Source organism: Lacerta agilis, chromosome 4 (genome assembly GCF_009819535.1).
Source record: "Lacerta agilis isolate rLacAgi1 chromosome 4, rLacAgi1.pri, whole genome shotgun sequence".
Classification (NCBI taxonomy): domain Eukaryota; kingdom Metazoa; phylum Chordata; class Lepidosauria; order Squamata; family Lacertidae; genus Lacerta; species Lacerta agilis.
Window position 1 is genome coordinate 89,679,009 of NC_046315.1, and position 18,795 is coordinate 89,697,803.

The 18,795-nt window shown below is 43.8% G+C and overlaps 1 protein-coding gene across 1 annotated transcript in view; it reads right to left on the bottom strand.

Annotated features, from left to right (window-relative positions):
* Positions 1–18,795, bottom strand: part of ABCC4 (ATP binding cassette subfamily C member 4) — a 161,973-nt gene that overhangs the window by 53,740 nt on the left and 89,438 nt on the right. Inside the window, 1 exon segment of the mRNA XM_033147888.1 lies at positions 13,240–13,319. Within this exon segment, the coding sequence (XP_033003779.1) occupies positions 13,240–13,319 (80 nt within the window).

Consider the following 18,795-nt stretch of genomic DNA (forward strand, 5'->3'; position numbering starts at 1 on the left):
CACAATAAAACATCAAACATTAAAAACGTCCCTAAACAGGGCTGCCTTCAGATGTCTTCTAAAAGTCAGATACTTGTTTATTTCCTTGACATCTGATGGGAGGGCATTCCACAGGGTGGGCGCCACTGCTGAGAAGGCCCTCTGCTGGGTTCCCTGTAACTCACTTCTTTGCAGCGAGGTAACCGCCAGAAGGCCCTCTGAGCTGGACTTCAGTGCCTGGGCTGAACGATGGGAGTGAAGACACTCCTTTTAAGCAGAGGTTGGATGACCACCTGTCCTGGATGCTTTAGCCGAGTCCCTTGGGATCCCTTCCAACTCTTACACACAGGTCAGGTCAGACAAAAACTATCTGCATCCCTCTGCTCTTCTCAAGAAGGTGCTTAAGAACTTAAGATGAGCTTTATTGGACCGGACCAAAAGGTCTACTAGTCTACCACCCTATAATCACAACGGCCAAAAAGACAGGAGGATAAACAGAACAGGACTTCAACAGCAGCCTCTTACTTGTGCTCTTCATCTTCTGCTATCCAACCCATAATTTTCATGGTCGACAAGGGAGTTGGGGCTGGGCAAATATTTGCTGCTATCAATGCTACTCCTTTAAATCTACTGGAAGGTTTGCCTATCAGTCAGTGTATCACTTTTAAATCTCATGAAAAGCAAGTGAAAAGAGTTCTAAAATCCGATAAAAGATGTGCACATAAACCTAGGAGCACATTTTAGAAGACTTTGGGAGGGGGGGGGGAATGTTTGCCAGAGATAAAGTCTTGTTCCCAGATTGGTTTAGCATATTTATGCTGTTAAGACGCCACACCGGTAAACACATCTCGGCAATTCAAATTATGCTCCTCCTTTGAATCAAAAAGTGAAATCTGCCGTCTCTTTTTGCCAAACAGAAAAAGAGTACTTTGTTTGTAAGCACATAAGTCATATCTATAGTATATCAATAGTTTAAGGCAATCTGGAAGATTTGTACTTATCACCATTTAGAACAGGATTGTTACACTCCCTGACTGACAGGAGAATTAAAAGATTTGTAGTAGCTGGGAAGGTGTTAGAAATGTTAATGACCTTGCTTGGTCTTTTCTTCCTCCCCCCACAATCTTCTTGTCAAGAGACTGTGCAACGATGGTGCAGATTTTGTACACAAACACACACACATTTTTTTGAAAAGGATAGGGCTAGTGTCCAATCCTGGCATCCAATGAAATGTGGGCATGTTTTAAGGTGTGTGTGTCTGATGCAGAACAGGAACTGAGCAGGAAGAGCAAAGAGGCCCTTGTGCATTGTGGATTTCCAAGGTGAGACCTTTCGTGGTGCGACAGGAGATACCAGCAGGCACACTGGTACCCGTGGGCGCTGTCTGGGTTAGATCTACACACACAATCCCAAGGAGACAAGACAAGATGGAAGGGACCTTCGGCCCATAGTGTGCTACGCTATATAAGTTTCTTCAAACAAGCCCACCCAATGTCAGATTTGAAGATCATTTCTACTCCGGCTCATCTCACAGAACTGCCATGAGAGGTGTCCATGGTCTGTCCCCAAATCCCCTGAACTCCAAAAAAGGAGTTGTTTAAATAACAAGAATGGCATTTTTCCTTCTCCCTGCCTGCTCGTTTCACAGTAATAATAATAAAAAAATGGCAGAGGCCAATGAGAGGCCAGTCTACAATAAATCAATAGGGGGCTACTGTTCTTACAGATTAAGCAAATCAACACACAAGCATCAAGTGGTGCATTTAGCTTATAAACTATATAAAAAGAGAGAGGAATGTGAATGTAATCATTATCAAGGACGCAAAAATTGTATAGGTCTACTTTTGCCCATGAAAGAGGGCAGGAGGTTGGGGTGGAAAAGCACTTGGGAATCTCAAAATGACGAAGGCATTGTTAAGCTAAAAGAGGCTAGAATGCCTTCCAACACACTTTCCCTGACATTTCCACACAATAAAATATAAGGGTCAGTGGTATTGAAACAAACAGAGGCAGTTCCACTCATTTGCACTTATGAAAGCTAGTGACCCAAGCTATTATCGTCGTCTTAGGCACTTTTTGTCCTTAATATCCAGATGCAGCAGTTTTTCTCCCCCCCCTTTTTTTGAAAAAAAAAAAAAAAAAGATGACTGTGGCCACCTCGTTCGCATTTTCCTTTTCTTTGGCATTTTCACTTCATAAAGCTGCAGTCAATGTGTTTTTGTGTGTGGTGAGAAGGGAGTGACATTTCCAGTGGTGGTCTTGTCCACAGCCGACATTGGTGGCTCAAGTAGTCTCAGGATTAGGTCTTTGTGTGTGATGAAAGGATATGAAAAGTCAGTTATTTAAACTCAGTCAAGCTGTTGATTTTGGGGAGGGGAAAAAGGGGGTTTTCAATTCAGCTTGCTTCAATAAATCACTGGCCTTTTCTCTCTCTCTCTCTCTCTCTCTCTCTCTCTCTTTCTCTTTCTCTCTCCAAGGGCAGCTGCAGAGAGCACACAATGTTTCTCCAGAAACAAAGCAAAGTCTTGAGGTGGGCTTTAAAAAAAAAAAAAAAACCCAAACTCGACATTGAGGAGAAGAAAAAGAAAAAAAAGAAATTAAAGTTGATGGACAAAATATTTTCAATTTTCTAAATTCCTCTGGTCTAGAAGCTGGGTGACAAGATAACCTGCAGTCTTACTGATTGGATAATTTGTTTGTTACAATAAAAAACCTATAAAATTATTCTTTAAAAATCAATATATATATATATAGAGAGAGAGAGAGTTAGCAAGGCAAAACTAAAGGAAATGTGAAGAACTTCAGTTAAAATATTTGGCATAATTCAACAGCCAATATTTTTCAAAGTGGCTAGCTAGGGTCAAAAGATATCAAGGGTCCATCTACACAGTTCTCTTCAAGTTTAAGGCTGCAAGCCTAAACATGCTTACTGAAAATAGTGAGATTTCCTTCCAAGAAAACATACACAAAATTGCAGGTCACATCTAGACGTTCTGAAGTAAGGGTCTTTGCGAATATAAAACACACAATACTTAAAAACAGAAACAAATCCTATATATTAGCGTTTTGGAAGCAAGTGCTTTATGAAAAATCTCTAGAGAAGCCCAATTAGAAGTCCCACTGAATACAATAATTTGTGCGATGTTGTACCGACTAACCGAGAGTAAGCCTCAGTGAACTCAATGGGGCTTACTTCCAAGTAGTTATGTTTGGGGATTGCATTCCAGGAAAGCTATCCAGTCTAATCAAATCAATTATTATACATGCATACAGCCCAACAATGCGGGCAGAAAGCTTTAAAAATTTCTCTTAAAATTCTATACTCTAACTCTGGAAAGAGCAAAAGCATCCCTGAGGTATTTGCAGGTTTGCTTTTCTTCCTCCAGTGCTCGCCTTGAAGTCTTCCAAGGCCTAGATAGGTCAAGCTTATTTGTGCAGAACTGAAATATGCAACTGCTAGTAAAGCAAAAAAGAAAAAAAGGCTGGAATGCTTCTAAATGACCCTATGATAACTCGAAATGGACCATTTCTTCAATGCAAATCCTCTCAAGAAAAGCTTCTGCACACAAAGTGAGAGGAACCAGTTACGGCATTGTTTATTGAGTTTCACTTGATTCCTCCTGACAACCATTTGAACAATGACTGTTGGGAAATGTCCCTCAAAGAATCAACAACAATGGTAGAGTCTCAGAGCTTTAATACTTAGTTAATACTGATTTCTTTCTCTTCTCTTCTCTCTTTTTTAAGAAGGAGAAAATATTTCTCCCTGAAGGGATTAGAGGATGTCTTATAAAAAGACACCGGCAAACAAAACAAGTGACAAAAGATCTTTATCATATTCAATAAGAGTTATCCTTCGGACAAAGCTGGGCTTCTCTAGACGTAAATAAACCAGCAACCCTTCGCAATTTGACTGAAAATGCATCAACTGAAAATCAGCACCGCCAGCAATCGGGGGGGAATATGGGGAGGAGTGGTAAACAAATGGAAGACTGGCTGCATCAGCTCCCATGCATGTGAAAATATTTGAGAAGGAGTGGATATGAAGGGCAAGATTATAACAAGCCTGAATGAGCCATTTGCATGGCAGTATGCAACTTTCCCCTTGCTGCCAAGGGCTCAGGGACCTCAAATGGAGAACTTCTTGACCTCAGATTAGCAAACCATGCATGCTGTGTCCACTTGGAGCCCTCTTCAGGCACAGAAGGGAACAGGAGCCTGAAACAAAGGTGTCAGTGATCGGCAGGCTGTCTGAAGTCTGTGCCCTGGCCAAAATAGGTAGAAATATTGGTTAAAAGCGAATGCATTACACTTGGTGTAGATGTGACCTAAATAATTATTAAGGGCAGGAATGGCCTGCTCCTCCTCTCTTAAGCACAACCAAAAGAGGGAGTAAGGGGATGAAATTTGGATTAGTCCTTCAAGTCTTGATGGGGTTCTTATCTCATTTTACATGACAAAGCTATCTTTAGCCATCTCACCCCTTGCTTTTTCCTGTAAGACCAATTGCAGTCGTTAACAGTCGCCAACAGGTTTTCCACACCTATCAGCCAATCACCCATTCCCACCACCCTTCTGAGTAATACCCCTCCCAACTCTCTCACGCCTCTGAAAATGGTTCAGAAACTTCAGCTGGTGCAGAATTCAGCGGCCAGGTTGCTCACTGGTGCAAGACGGTTTGAGCATATTACACCGATCTTGTTCCGACTGCACTGGCTGCAAATTAGTTTCCGGGCTCAATTCAAAGTGCTGGTTTTGACCTATAATGCCTTAAATGGCTCAGGACTGCAATACCTCAAGGACTGCCTCTTTCCATATGGACCTACCCGGACCCTGAGGCCCTTCTTCGTGTGCCTCCTCCTCAAGAGGTCTGGAGGGTGGCAAAACAAGAACGGGGCCTTCTCTGCAGTGGCTCCCCATATGTGGAATGCTCTCCCCAGGGAAGTTTGTCTGGAGCCTTCATTATATACTTTTAGGCGCCAGGCAAAAATGTTCCTTTTAAACCAGGATTTTGGTTGATCTGATTTACATCCTATGCCCTTTAAAAAAATATTGGGGGGGGGGAGGATATTGGGTTGTTGTTTTTTATTTTTATTATGTATTTTGTAGTTTTATGTCTTGATTATATTCTGTGAACCACCCTGAGACCCACGGTTATAGGGCAGTATATAAATTCTAATAACCATAATAAAAATATTAAGTCGTGTACAAAGCAACCTGCTTGTTGTAGGAAAAGTCCATTGGCCTGAAGACAAAATTGTAGCATTTTGCGTGTTATGATAATAATAAATTTATTATTTATACCCCGTATGGCTGGATTGCCCCAGCCACTCTGGGCGGCTTCCAGCACATATAAAAACACAATAAAACGTCTAATGTTTAAAAATTCTCGATACAGGGCTTCTGTCAGAAGCCTTCTAAAAGTTTTTTATCTCCCAATTGGAGGCCATTCCACAGAGAGAGTGCCACTACCAAGAAGGCCCTCTGCCTGGTTCCCTGTAACCTCACTTCTCACAGTGAGGGAACCGCTAAAAGGCCATCAGAACTAGACCTCAGTGTCTGGGTTGAACATTGTCTTGGATGTTAAAAGTAAGGCATTGTGAAAAGCTGTTGTTGTGTCAAGAGGAAGGTATTATACATTCCCATGGTAGAAAGCCATTGGTCTTAGCCAAAAAATAAAACAAAAAATCAAGTGGTTTGTATTGTGTGCTTCTTTGCTACACACACCTGTTTTCAGAGCTGTTGTAATAACTTACCAGGCTGTAAATCTTGCATGAGATGTTTTGTCAGATACTAAAATGAAACAGCCAACCATGCCCAACAAGCATTCACATGTCCAAAGATACCTATTTGCACTACAGACAAAGGGCACCTTGCCATGCAGCACTGTGAAACTGGAAGAAAGTTTTCTGCTCAGCACAGATTTTCTCGTATGTCTCAATATGCCTGTATGTTTAAAGGCTTGATGTATACAGGGGACATTCAAAAAGAAAGCGAGCTTATAAAGCAGATTAAAAAAAAGATGACTACTTTTCTAAAATCTCTTGGGCTGCAGAGCCCCTTGACAAGCAGGACAAAAACCACCAGGAAACTTGCGGAGCTTTTTATTCTTCTTCTCTATTAGAGACAAGATTAGCTTAGAAGAAAATAAAAGGATGTGTCCCAACAGACTCCTATGCCTTTTTTTTTAACTTTAGGGGAAATGGAAAATACAGGTCATCCATCAGGGTAATCAAGCCAGTTCGGTACCAAACCCAGCTTCAAGCTAGAGTGAGGTGAATCAAATTTCCATCACTCCACATGCCCCCTCTGTGACATTTTGGTGTTCAGATTCACAACTTTTTAAAGAGGAGAACCATACTGGACTTATTTACATTTACAGAGGTAGCTTTCATTATTGCTCTAGGCAACTGGATGTATTACTCAGAGGTCAGTTCAGCTGGAAATGCTTGCAGAGAAGCTGAAATCCAATGCGCTATTTCTTGGGAACATGCCATGCTGAACTCCGCAGGACTTATTTAAGGGCAAGCATTCATAGGACGGCAATGTTAACCTTTCTTATCCGTTTGTGTTTGAATTGGGGAAGCAGGTTCAATAACGAAACAGAGTTCAACTGCCGTTCCTTTCCTCGGAAAGTGACTTGTCAGGTGGCAACACCACAGAAAGAAAGCCAAAACAAACAGCTCCTCAAGAAAGCAGCTCCTCGGGATACAAGGTCCAAGGCAAAGCGTGTGCAACACAGTCACCGTCTCCCAGGGTTGGATGCTCAGTTTAGCGAAAGCAAGAAGCACACCAAGCGCCTGCAACAGCAGCAATCTGGGCCAACTCACTGTCTCGCCACAGTGGTGCATGCTCTGAACTACTGCAATGTGCTCTACGTGGGGCTACCTTTGAAGGTGACCTGGAAACTACAACTAATCCAGAATGTGGCAGCCAGACTGGTGACTGGGAGTGGCCACCAAGACCACATAACACTGGTCCTGGAAGACCTACATTGGCTCCCAGTATGTTTCCAAGCACAATTCGAAGTGCTGGTGCTGACCTTGAAAGCCCTAAATGGCTTCTGCCCAGTATACCTGAAGGAGCGTCTCCACCCCCATTGTTCAGCATGGACACTGAGGTCCAGCTCCAAGGGCCTTCTGGTGGTTCCCTCACTGCAAGAAGTGAGGTTACAAGGAACCAGGCAGACAGCCTTCTTGGTATTTTAATGTTTTAATATATTTTAAATGTATTTTAATGTTTGGTGGAAGCCGCCCAGAGTGGCTGGGGAGACCCAGCCAGATGGGCGGGGTACAAATAAATTATTATTATTATTATTATTATTATTATTATTATTATTATTATTATTATTATTATTATTATTAGTGGTGCCCGCCCTGTGGAACGCCCTCCCATCCGATGTCAAGGAAATAAACAACTACCTGACTTTTAGAAAACATCTGAAGGCTGCCCTGTTTAGGGAAGTCTTTAATGTTTTATGCTTTATCGTGTTTTTAATATTCTGTTGGGAGCCACCCAGAGTGGCTGGGGAAACCCAGCCAGATGGGTGGGGTATAAATTATTGTTGTTGCTGTTGTTATATTATTATTATTATTATTATTATTATTATTATTATTATTATTATTAGCTCTCCCAGCACACAGCTCACCAGCGGTAGCTGCTGCTTCCTCTCATTCTCCTCATGTGCAGCTATGGCTCTCCAACACTCAGAAGCTAAAGAGAGTGTTTATAGCTGCACACTTTTTTCGACTTCCAACACACCGGGCCCAGACAGGTAGGCCAGGGCCACGGTGGGCCGGCAGTAGGGCTGGGCAATATATCAATATAACCAGTTTGAAATCCATTATCGTGACATCGGTTTCTTAATTTCTGACTTAGCAATATATCGTGAATCACAGTGTGTGTGTGTGTGTGTGTGTGTGTGTGTGTGTGTGTCTGTTTGTGTGTGTGCATGCTCTGCAAAAACCACAATGTGGGGAAAACTGTGTAGCCGGCCAATGCCTCTACATAGCTCCAACCTTATTTCAGATATCGTGATATATCAATATAGCACGATATTTAGCTGGTGGTATATTGTGATGCTGTAGCAAGCAGGCACACTGGGCAGCAGGAAGGACATGGGTTATCCGCAGCTGCCCAACAATGCCAGCCAACGTCTCCAGCCCTGCTAGTGACCCTGGTAACTCTAGCATTAGAAAAGTTGGATCAACCTTGTGTATTCCTCTTGTTTCCCTCTAAATGTGGAAGGGGAGTTCTTTCTGGCATTAGCGCCTCCTTACGGGGTGTTTGCCTGCGTTTCTCACTCCTTAACCGAGGGGCTGAGAGTGGCATCTCCAAGAATTGCCCTTCCCCTTGCAGAGCGTACAACCCCACTTTCCCCTCTGAATTCACATAGACCAGGGGTCTGCAACCTTTAAGACCAAAAGAGCCACTTGGACCTGTTTCCGAAGGGGGAAAAAAAACTGGGAGCCGCAAAACCATTGCGACATTTAAAACAAATATAACACTGCATTTTATTTTTAAAATCCGATTTAAATTTTAAAAATCCATTTAAAAAAAATAATAAAAATCATTCATTTTTATCCACCCTGGGGACCACTACCAGGTCATAGCCTGATCCAAGGTGGGTTGCAACAGCATACAAATATTTGATTTGTTGTTTAAAAAAAAAAAAATGAGTCCTCAACTGCACACTTGTGTTAAATGTTTGTCCCATGTCTTATTGAAGACTGCTGGCTTTTACAATAATCTTAGTGTCTTTTACCCATAATATTCCAGACCAGAGGCTATGTTCACCTCTTCCAACCTCCTCTCTTGCTAAATAAAGCACAGAATTGCACCAGAGAAGCCTGTGATGTTTGTGCTGACTTGCATACAGGTGGCTGTAGTAGTTCGTAGTGTTCAAACCTTTTTAGGGGAGTTCCCTGCCCCCTTAATGACAATGGCGATAGATTTTGCACATGAACACAGATCCAAGTTAGGACTCCTCTCTTCCACGCAAACAGGTGCTTTGTCAAGGCTCCCCTAACACACACTCAGGACAGAGGAAAAACTATAAAACGTCCCGGCCTTGCTCCAGGGTGGAGAGAGACACGCGCCCGCAAGAGCGCGGTCTGAGGCTGCGAGCGGAACCAGGAGCGAAGGAGGCAGCGGCAGGAAAACAGGCGCCACTTCCTCGACCATTTTTAAAAAGAGGGCTTCCCCCCTCGCCCGCCACCCGCCGCCCCTGGCCCAGCCCGCAGCTGCCTACCTCATCGTCGCCTCGACGCAGCAGCAAGCAGCCTTCCGAGAGGAACTGCGGCCAGCCCTCCCCCGCGGTCCCACGACCCAGCCAAGGAGTCCTGGCCTCCAGTGCCCGTGCGGGGACGCGTCTGAAGGCCCCCTTCCTGCCCCCATCCCGTCCCGCCTCCCAGCTGCCTCTGGATGCCGCGGGGTCCCATATACCCGCCGACCCCGGAGCTCCCCTGTCCGCCCCAAAGCCGCCTCCCGCGCTAGGAAGACTCCCGGAGCTGGGCAGGGTTGGTCCCGCCAGGCAGGCTCGGGGGGCGGCCTCTCCCATGGGCGCCTGCTTCGGAGGCGGAGGCGGGGTCTTCAAAGTTCCCCCTCCCGCTCGCCCAGCTCCATCTCTTCCCGAAGGAGCGTGCGCGCCTCAGGCGCGCTCCCCGCCAGAGCCCTCGGCTGAGCTGCGCCACCTCTACTGCGTCCCCACCGCCTCCGAGCCCCGCTGCCCCGCTGTTCAAGGCCAGGTGATCCTGGGTACGCCCCTGAGCAGCGCCCTCAGCCTCCGGAGGGCGGGCCGCCGGCCAGCTGGAGGGCGGTCGCTGCCAGCTGGAGAAGTGGGCGGGCGTATCCGGCCCGGAGCCCCGGAGCCGCGGCAGCCGTGTAAAAGAGCCGCATGCGGCTCCGGAGCCGCAGGTTGCTGACCCCCGACATAGACTGTCTCACTTTCATGTGCTTCCTCCCCAGAAGGGGCTGGCGTGGGTGGTGGGAAGATAAGACAAACCTGTTATCGGTGGGGCATGGGAAGAATCAAGGGGCACTTGCCATTACCATTTCTCTTCCCCCCTAGTGGAGGCCCCCACAGCCTGCTGGGCACACATAATAATAATAATAATAATAATAATAATAATAATAATAATAATAATACCCCGCCCTTCCTGGCCAGGGCCGGGCTGAGGGCAGCTAACACCACATATAAATTACAATAAAACGTAATAAAAAACGCAGTTAATTAAAATACGGCTTAAAATACAACTTTAAAATGCAGCCTCATTTTAGTAGTAGCCCATAAATCAAGACCATAAACATCAGGTATTCACCCGAGCCAGCTATCCATGCTGGTCCTACATGGGCCAGCAAAAAAGCCAAGGGAAAATTTATATACCAAATCCCATATAAGGGGTCAGAGTGAGTCTAAGCTGAAGGCCAGGCAGAACAGCAGGCCCTGCGGAAAGATGCCAAATCCCACAGGGCCCTGGTCTCTTGTGACAGAGTGTTCCACCAAGTCGGGGCCAGGGCTGAAAAGGCCCTGGCACTAGTTGAGACCAATCTAACCTCATTGAGGCTCAGGACCTCAACACAAAGTGTTGTTATTTATGGAACTTAAGGTCCTCCGCGGGGCATACTAGGAGAGGAGGTCCCATAGGTACGAGGGTCCTAGGCCGCATAGGGCTTTAAAGGTCAAAACCAGCACCTTAAACCTGACCCTGTACTCCACCGGGAGCCAGTGCAACTGGTAAAGCACTGGATGAATGTGATCCTGCGGCAAGGACCGCATAAGGAGCCTCACCGCGGCATTCTGCACCCGCTGGAGTTTCTGGGTCAGCTTCAAGGGCAGCCCCGCATAGAGCGAGTTACAATAATCAAGCCTGGAGGTGACCGTTGCATGGATCACTGTGGCCAGATCAGGGCGAGAAAGTTAAGGGACCAACTGCTTAATACGGCAGAGATGGATAAAAGCCACCTTTGCTGTGGCTGCAACCTGCACCTCCATAGAAAGGGAGGCACCAAAGTTACACCCAAACTCTTGGCAGAAGGTGCTGGCACTAATTGAGCCCCCGCAAGAGATGGGAGTTGGCCCCCCAACCCCATGTCATCCTGACCCAGCCAGAGGACCTCTGTCTTCGAAGGATTTAACTTCAACCGGCTCCCACGCAGCCATCCAGCCACAGCTTCCAAGCATCTGGTTAGCGTGTTCGGGGTCGAGTCAGGGCGGCCATCCATCAACAGGTAAAGCTGGGTGTCATCAGCATATTAATGACAACCCAGCCCAAAACTTATGGAATGCTCTCCCTAGGAAGGCCTGCTTGGCATCCAATTGTCTTCTTGGTGCCAGGCAAACACCTTTTCATTGTTCCAAATGTTTTAGCAATCAGCTTGGGTGTGCTATTTTATGATACTTTTTTCTGTTGTCTTTGGAGTCCACTATTGTTTTATCATGGGCTGGGTTGTATCCTATGGCGGCTTTAACTTGCAGAAAGAGCTTCTACTTGGGGCAATTCAGGGCATCTGATTTTTGCCACCCCTCCCTATATCATGCAGCCCTCCAGAACGTATCACATTCTGTTCTGGGTAGAGAACCTATAACCTATCAGAGCACCTTAGGTGCCTATGGCAGACTGGCAGAAATATGGGAGCACCAAATGCTTTCTGCTAAGGAAAAATCACCACTTGGGTGTAACCCTGGGTATTTTACTAACTTATATGCAAGCCACACTGCACATTTATTTATTTATTTTTAAAAAAATAAGGGCTACACATTCCGTCCTTAAAGGAGGTGCTCAATTATGAAAGATGCCAAATTAATGCAATTTTCCCCACTTAGAAAAGATGGTGTTTCCTTTTACAAGTGGACTTGTAAAAGGGTTAAAGAGTACTCGGAAATAATCCATAATGAATTGAAAAAAAATGTTTAAAAGTACTTTTCCAAAAAACAACAACCCAGAGTCCTTTTTGTTGGGGATAATTCGGACTGAAATTCCCAGGTGTCAAAAAAAGGTTATTTATGTATGCTACTACTGCGGCCCATGTTTTGTTAGTCCAAAAATGGAAAATGAGCGAGGTCCCAACTAAAGAACAATGGCAACTTAAGCTGACAGAATACGCGCGGATTTCAGATTTAGCATATAGAATAAGAGAACAAGAAGAGCATACGTTTAGAGAAGATTGGAAAACATTTATTGAATATATGGGAGGAAAACTGTGTACACCTAAAAATGTTGGCAGCATTAAGATAAATTCTACAGTGTAAATAGGTTTTGATGGATGCAATAATGGAATACTGAATGGCTTAGTTTTTGTAAAATATGCAGGGATTTATGATATGCAAAATGAACCACGGAAGGAGAAGGGAAGTCATTTGATATTTTAAGGATGTTAAAGTGAGCATTTTAAATTGTAAAACAGAAAATTTAATAAAAATTATATATATAAAAATAAAATAAAAGATGGTGTGTCTATGTGTATATATACATCCATATGCATCAACCAGCGTCCCGTTGCATACAGTACATTCCACCACCTACAGTATGTGTGGAAGGGGGAGCGAGGGAATGCCTTCTCCAGAAATAGGAGCATGGTAAATGAGCCAATCGAACAATGTATGAAGGTTGGCTTGCATGTCATGCTTCCTTCATAGCTCCCAGAAAAAGGTACTGTTCAACAAGCCATTGAAAAGCCAGCGAACTGCCACAAATTAATCCGTCACCAGTTCCCTGACATTAACATCTTTTGTGCTTAGACAACTTTTTTGTTCTTTTCGGTATTTATAACCACTTCTTCCTTTTGTTCTCATTACAGCTATTGTTTCCAGCCCTATTATTGCTAATCTCTTCTTTGTAAATAGCCACACCTGTCTTAATCCCAAAACAGTACGGTAAACACTGGCTTCTTTCAGGAAGTACATGCATAATTAGGTTAATCAGTGATATCTTTTCATGTGAGCTGATTGTTTCTTTACTTTGGACATATTTCATAACACAGCGGCGAGCTTGCCAAATGGCTGCAAGGCAAACTAGGTGCATGTAGCTACTACGTACTGAAACCTTGACATAATGGCAAGGTGCGGGCAGCCACTCCTGCCTGCTACTTATTACTCATTCCCCCCCACCCCCCAGTTTTTGACTACACCCTTCTTAAACAAGTCCTTTCATTAACCTACCTGAAATACCGACAAAATATTGACATGCAAATCATCAGAACTTTAGATTCCCAAAACCTAAGTGCTCTTGTCAAATTCTACAAGGATATCTACTAATTTACCTGCACAAAGTCCAGAAACGTTAATGGAAGTAAGTCATCCAGGTGGCCGATATCTTTGGAGAAACGATTTAGAATTCTTCCTATAAAAAAATATGTTTGGAGAAAAATTGAAGCATGTTATCAAGTAGCGCTGTTTCGCTCCTAATTGAAAAGGAAAAGAAGCAGGAGGAACAATCCTAAACATTTTTACTTGGAAGTAAAGTCCCACGATATTCAGCTGCTGCTGTTGTTTTCTCCTTAAGAACTGTGCACAGTATTGCCGCCTCAGAGGCATTGTTTTATTGCCATTTGACAACCCAATACAGAAACAGAAAATAGACATTTCCAAAGAAAGCAAACTGTTTGGGCCCACATTTAATAGCTTTGCTCCATGGGATAAATAAGACTGCATGTTCAAGAGCAGCGCTGAATATATATCAAGTTATTTCAAAAGGCATGCCAGATTTCATGATGGTTCTTACAAGTCTCCCTGTGCCCAAGATCATAAAAACATTGAGCAAAAGGGGGACATCTGCTTCACCACCAGCGATAAATAGAATAAAGATTTGGCCCATGTGTTTGGATATAATCTTTGGTAACGATGGAGACTTTTATATTTCAACCTGGGAGAGGAAGTAAATATTTTGGGCACATACCAAAGAAGTTACAAAATCAATTTTTTGTTCAAGTTTTGTTGATCTCTAGAACAAACCAATGTAAGACTGCTGAGCTCTAGTACAGTCGTACCTTGGATCCTGAACGCCTTGCAAGTCGAACGTTTTGGCTCCCGAACACCGCAAAAGTGAGTGTTCCGGTTTGCGAACCTTCTTTGGAACCTGAACATCCGACGCAGCTTACGCGCCTTGGTTTCCGAATGTTTTGGAAGTCGAATGGACTTCCAGAACGGATTCCATTCAACTTCCAAGGTACCACAGTATCTTATTCAATTAGTTGTTTTCTATACGGCCCGTCATCCTAAGATCATAAGAGTGGTTTACAATATAAAAACGCAAAAAGACAAACCATAATAACAAACAAAAACAGTAACCTCCTGCTTATTTAGTACAATAAACCATTGTTAATCTGTTATCGATTAAGCATTCACACTTTTTTTTTACTTGAATGAAATTTCTGATAAGGACCTCCTGCTTTATTTATAAAAATAAAAATCCCCTGTTCTTATATTGCTTAATAATATAGTGCTTTTATAATACAATTTAAAGGATAGATTATACCAGAGAGAGAGAGAGTTGGATCCAAACTTAGTTAAGTTTAGAGCACACCCACTGAAATATATCTTTAGTGTCATTGATTTCAAGTCTGGATTCATCCCTGAACTGTATCAAATGATTTACTTACACACACCAAACATTTATCATTCTACATTAAGTCCATTAAACACCGACCATATTTGAAGTGGGACACGGATGGCGCTGTGGGTTAAACCACAGAGCCTAGGGCTTGCTGATCAAAAGGTCGGCAGTTCAAATCCCTGCCACGGGGTGAGCTCCCATTGCTCGGTCCCAGTTCCTGCCCACCTAGCAGTTTGAAAGCACGTCAAAGTGCAAGTAGATAAATAAGTACCGCTCCGGCGGGAAGGTAAACGGCGTTTCCGTGAGCTGCTCCGGTTTGCCAGAAGCGGCTTAGTCATGCTGGCCACATGACCCGGAAGCTGTATGCCGGCTCCCTCGGCCAGTAACGCCAGATGAGCACCGCAACCCCAGAGTTGGACACGACTGGAACTAACGGTCATGGGTCCTTTTACCTATATTTGAAGTAAGTATTTGCTACGGAACAGTAGTACAAGTTGCTTTTGGTAGCATCACCACTTAGCTTTGGAATTTTATTCTTTGGGAAGCCAGACAAAGCAAGCTAGATTTTCTCTCGGCTGCCTCTGAAAGCAGTTGCTGTGATAAGATACTGATCCTCCTAGCATTGCACAGCATAGGAGAACAAGAACAACCAAATCCCACCAGCACTAGAGAACTTGCTGCGCCAAAGATGAGCCTGGGGCCATTTCCTGCAGCTCAACCCTAGGTGAGAAAAAATCAAAGACTTGAGAAACACTGTCCAACCCAGATGATTTGTGGCCCAATGCAAATCATTTGGCATTGCCAAATAATTATGCTCTTCAATGAGATCAGCGAAAGATGGATTTGTTGATCTCGGCACCTGAATTTCATTTATACCTTTACCGTCAAGATGAAGCGTAGAGCAAAATTATTATTATTATTATCATCAAAAATAAGTACCATCCTGAAATGTCATTTCTGTTGGATTGGTAATTGAAAACTAATACAAATTATTATCAAAAAAGAAAAAGGAAAGAAAGAAATGTCACTTCTAGCTATTAAGGATGAAGTGAAGGCTCGTTTCTTACACAAGATGAGGGGTGGGAATTTTTTTCACATAAGTTCACACCCCCAGCAACGTTTTAAATTAAGTACATTTAAAATTAAAATTAGTAGCCTCATGAACAAACACAACCCAGGTCATATCGGACAACATGAATGGCTAAATCTACTAGTAGCCAAATCTAAAATTAAAGTTGGAATTAACTTCTCCCCTCCCAACTTTTTGGGAAGCAAATATATTCTTGGGCACATCTTTTCAGACATGCTAAAAATCAGTATGTTAAAACAATTTCTAATTTCATACCCCATCCCACCCCAAAATCTAACTTATGTAAAAGAAGTGTATACTATTGAAATGTCATTCCTTGAAAAATTCACCAGTATCCAATTAAAAACAATTCCCAAGTAAATTTGTGGAAAGTTCTCCTGCTCCCTTAGAAAACTCTGCCCTTTCTCCCTTATGCTTGGAACTGCTTTCTAAAACACCTGTTGTGATTATCGCCTCTCTTCCTTCTAATCTCTTCTCAAAACCTACTTTTCCCGGATGTCTTTGGCTCAACCCTGTGGTTTCCATACCCTACTGTGGGATCTCATAATCTTATACATACCCATCATCATCAGTAAGTCCTGAGTTCAATGGGACTTACCAAGCAACTGCGTACAGGATTCTAGCCTCAGCCTGTAACTAAGAACATATAAACTGAAACAATTGTATATGCCTCCATTGCTTACACCTGACTCCATTTTTTCTGTTTCCCCATGAATAATTATAGATTGCAAGCTCTATAGGACAGAGACCTGTCGCATTCTGAAGCAGGGGTGCCAACCTGAATAAAATATTGGGGGGGGGGCAGGGCAAGCCCAACCCTGTATAATCGATCACATGAAATGGCACACACACACACTACTTGAATGGCAATGCCAACTTGGGGGGGGGCAGCCCTCTCCAATATTTTATTGGAGGGAGCGAAGGGGCCTTGGCTCCTAAGAGTTGACTCCTATGTTCTGAAGCGCTATGCAGACTCATAGTACTAAATATGGAATAAATAATTTGAACTACACTGTGTACTTTATTGAAGGAGAAAAATCCAGTCTTTCAGTTCAACCACTTTTGGCTATCTGATAAAGTATGACATATATTTAGTAAACGAAACTTTAAAGGTCAAATAAGCATATTAAATCTAATCACTTATTTAGGGAAGTGGGAAATTTTCTTATGGCAATACAATTATTACAAAACGAGTCTGCACCATTAAGACTAGGCTTGTAAGAAGGCAGCGACTGCTGTTTCCACTCCCCTGCAGTTCAGTTTCTGCTCAATATCCCATTATCTGTCTCACTGTCTGTTATTCAAGTAACTATCAAAGGCTTTACTACAACCACAGAGATATCACAGAAGTCCAGCGATGCTGCAAAGCTCAGGGTTTTCCCCACCCACAAATCAGGGAAGAGGCTCATGCCTCAGAGAAGCATCTTCTCCAAATGAATGAGCAGATCAAACAAATGAATGAGCAGATCAAACAAACAACAGAAATTGCATGCATTTCATGCCATAAGTCATGTTCAGATCAACAGCAAAGATACGACAGCCGCTCTTTAAAAACAAAACAAACCACCTTCAACTCTCATTTACAAAGAAAGTGGCGGCGGCTTACGACAGCGTTCCCGCAACCGAAAGATAAACTGGTCAACCAGAATATCCTGCCACAAGATAAAGAGAATTTCACCATTCTTTGTCTATGTGAGATTTCTGATTGGGTGTGGATATGTCAGGATACCCCAGGGGGTTGCTCACAAGTAACGACAGAGTCCTCCTACTCTAAAGACTACTTTATTGTGCATATTTATTTACAGTGCAGAGCTAGCTAAAAACACGACTGCTCAGTAACTTGCAGAATCCGGAAGTGCTCCTCTCCGGTTTCCCGCCCAGCACCAAAGCTTCAGCACCCTGAAATGATGTCTTCTGGGTCTCCTAGCCCCCCCGATGCTGCGTCTGTGCCAGAAGCTGCAACTCTCCCTCCGATCGCGTCTAGCTGACGGTGCTGGGTCTCTCCCTTGCATCCCTGACCGTCTGCTGCTGCTCCTCTTCCGTGGGAGAGAGCTCTGGAGACGGGCTGTGAGATGAGTCAGATGACAGCAGTGGCTGGGGATCCCTGTACCTGAGCAAGACCTGCTCTCGAGGAAGTTCCCTGCCCTGATCCTCCCCCCTCAGAGGATCTCTTTCCCCTCTCTCCTCGCGAGGAGTACTCCCGCCCTGGCTCTCCTCATGAGTAGGACCTCCGCTTGGGCTCTCCTCGCGAGGAGAAGGCAAATCCCTGACAGGATATTTCACAAAATGTCCATCCCTTGGGAGGATGCAAATGCTTCCCAGCTTGGCATATGGCTACTGACACACCCTCACTCGCTGGATATTTGCAAAGATCACCAGTGTCAAAGCAATGATTCTTCAACATCAACTTCGTTGGACTGGTCATGTTGTTTGGATGCCTGATTATCGTCTTCCAAAGCAACTACTCTATTCCAAACTTTAAAATGGAAAGCGAAATGCTGGTAGTCAACAAAAGGCAAATCTTTAAAAATGTAGTATAAACACCGACAACTGGGAAACACTGGCCTGCGAGTGCTCCAATTGGAGAACAGCCTTTATCAAAGGTGTCATGGACTTTGAAGATGCTCAAACTCAGGACGAAAGCGAGAAAAGTACTAAGAGGAAGGCACACTTGGCAAACCCTCACCGTGATCAACTCCTGCCTGGAAACCTTTGTCCCCACTGTGGAAGAACGCGTGGATCCAGAATTGGCCTCCACAGTCACTTACGGACTCACTGTTAAGACTGTGCTCATGAAAGACAATCTTAGTCATCTATGAGTGATCGCCAAAGAAGACTTACACACCAACGCAAGTTACAAACTGAAAAACAGTCTTAGGTTTACTCAGAAGCATCTAGTATTTTTATTACAAAAGGAAAAAAAAACCTGAGAACATGCAGGTTTCACTTCAAAAATCTGAGACTTTTTAAATGTTTGCCATCCTGCTTAAATCCATAGAACATATCCTTTTCTACTGTCCATTGTACAACCAGCTACGCAAATGCGTGCTATCCCCGTTTTTGAGTAGTCTGACATCATGACACAATGAAAATATCAGATTCTATCTGTCTGACATTAACCCAGAAATAACTGGTGACTGGCACTATTTAGTGGGAAGAAATCCCAATAAAAAT